The sequence below is a fragment of the Eurypyga helias genome, unplaced genomic scaffold (genome assembly GCF_000690775.1).
Source record: "Eurypyga helias isolate BGI_N326 unplaced genomic scaffold, ASM69077v1 scaffold17177, whole genome shotgun sequence".
In the NCBI taxonomy this organism is placed as follows: Eukaryota; Metazoa; Chordata; class Aves; order Eurypygiformes; family Eurypygidae; genus Eurypyga; species Eurypyga helias.
In genome coordinates, this window is record NW_010259965.1 from 5,357 (window position 1) to 7,224 (window position 1,868).

The window sequence follows — 1,868 nt, forward strand, 5'->3', positions numbered from 1 at the left end:
TCTCGTGTGGCCTTTGCTTCAGCTTTATTAACTACCTTTATCTTGACCCATGAGGGTGTTTTGCATCTTACTTTCTCCCCTGCATTCTCCTGCTGAGGAGGGGAGTGATGGAGCGGCTTGGTGGGCACCTGGTGTCCAGCCAAGGTCAACCCACCACAGTCTGCTATGAGGAAACAGCTTTCCAGCCATCTCTGACATAACTTAGTGAGTTCTTATTGCTGTTTACTGATACAACTTCTCATTTTTGTTTGTATCATTTCCTACTCTTTGGGCAGCTGAAGCAGCCCGATCGCACCATTATGTCAGATTCCCAGTTTTCAAGTTCAGTAGCTTTTCAGAGGGGTAGGTGCTTTGTGTACGTTGGAAAAGGGAGGGCTTCTAGTTCCTGAGATGAAATATTACATCTTAATCCTTAAAGGTTGTAATACCTGCAGAAGTTCACACATTTGCATTATCACAGGATTCAGTATTGCTGATAATTAATGTCAGCCTGATAGCTTCGGCAGAACAGAAAATAATTTTTATGAGAGGAACGTTTGTTTTTTTCAAGGTTTTTGGGTATCTTACTGGATTCATGGACTTTTAGGAATGGTGAAAAATGGGTTACTGACTGTAATGCAGGGGAATTAAGTATTGAAGCTGAGATTCATTCCCAAGTTCTACAGTTTATTTCCCTGGCTATCATGTTTTCAAATCTCCCCTCCATCCACCCCCAAAATACATGCATTCATCTGCACACACAAACGAGAGCATTAGACTGCTGCTAGAGTTTTATAGGTAGAGTAAAAGCAGCAATGAAAGTGCCTCATGTTAGGCCAGGGAAACCAAGTTACACTGGTTGTCCTCATATTTCATTTCCATTTATTTATGGTGCATCAAAAGAGAATTTCAAAGTGAATGATGATTTTGCTGTATGTATTTCTTTTTCTGTGTTGTCTTCAAGGGGTTAGAGTGTTTATTGAGAAGAAGGCACAGCTGACGCTTCTAGGAACTGAAATGGACTATGTAGAAGACAAACTCTCCAGTGAATTTGTCTTCAATAATCCCAACATCAAAGGAACATGTGGCTGTGGAGAAAGCTTTAACATCTGAAATCTCTGGACTACTTCTTTGATTTTGACCACCCCAAAACACTTAACTATTATGGCTTTCAGAAGCAAATGTGTTTTCTTCAGGTTTGTAGGCTGCGTAAAATGGGGATACTATTAATAAAGCTAAAGTTAAATCATTTTGAAAATGTGAACTGTGTGTTAAATTCTACCATTGATGTAGTTATGCTGTAATTTGTGATGAGTGGGGATCCAAAAGGTAAGAACAGTACATGCTGTAGTGACATGGCTGTGCGTTTACATGCCAGGGTAATAAAATATCACTTGTTCTCCTTTGTCATTTTCTTTGTCCACGCTGCTTGCTCTTCCCCATCCAAAACCCATTTGAAAGAATGCATTGCTTATGTGATCTGCTTTCATTTGGAGGGGAAAGAAGGCAAAACAAAACCAAAGGAACCCAACCACTGGTATCTGTTTGTCCATAGAGATTTGTAAACACAGGCACACAGTCCTCAGCTTTGAAGTTCTCTGTGATTATGTTGGTGCTTGCTTTGTTTCTGCAGTTTTCTGGTGCTTTTTACCTTCTTAGGCCTGGGTTTGTCTATTAATACAGTGGTACGCTAGCATAGCACTGCTTCTAGAAATACTTCCAAAACGGGCTAAGCCAATTTTAATTCTGTTCCTTTCTTTGTTGAAGTACAGTCTGTGCTGTATTTAGCCATTTTCAAGAACACTAAATATATTCAGGCACAGGAGTACTAAATTGGGATACACACAGGCCTTGTTTTTCACATTTCTGTTTTATATCTTTCCTGACTT

General features: G+C 39.8%; 1 protein-coding gene across 1 annotated transcript in view; it reads left to right on the forward strand.

The window, feature by feature from the left end:
* Positions 1-1,510, forward strand: part of ISCA1 (iron-sulfur cluster assembly 1) — a gene marked incomplete at its 5' end in the record, with an annotated part of 5,852 nt that extends 4,342 nt beyond the window's left edge. The window contains one exon of the mRNA XM_010154856.1: positions 944-1,510. Coding sequence (XP_010153158.1) covers positions 944-1,092 — 149 coding nt within the window. The remainder of the gene's footprint in view (positions 1-943) is intronic.
* Between the last annotated feature and the right edge of the window lie 358 nt (positions 1,511-1,868).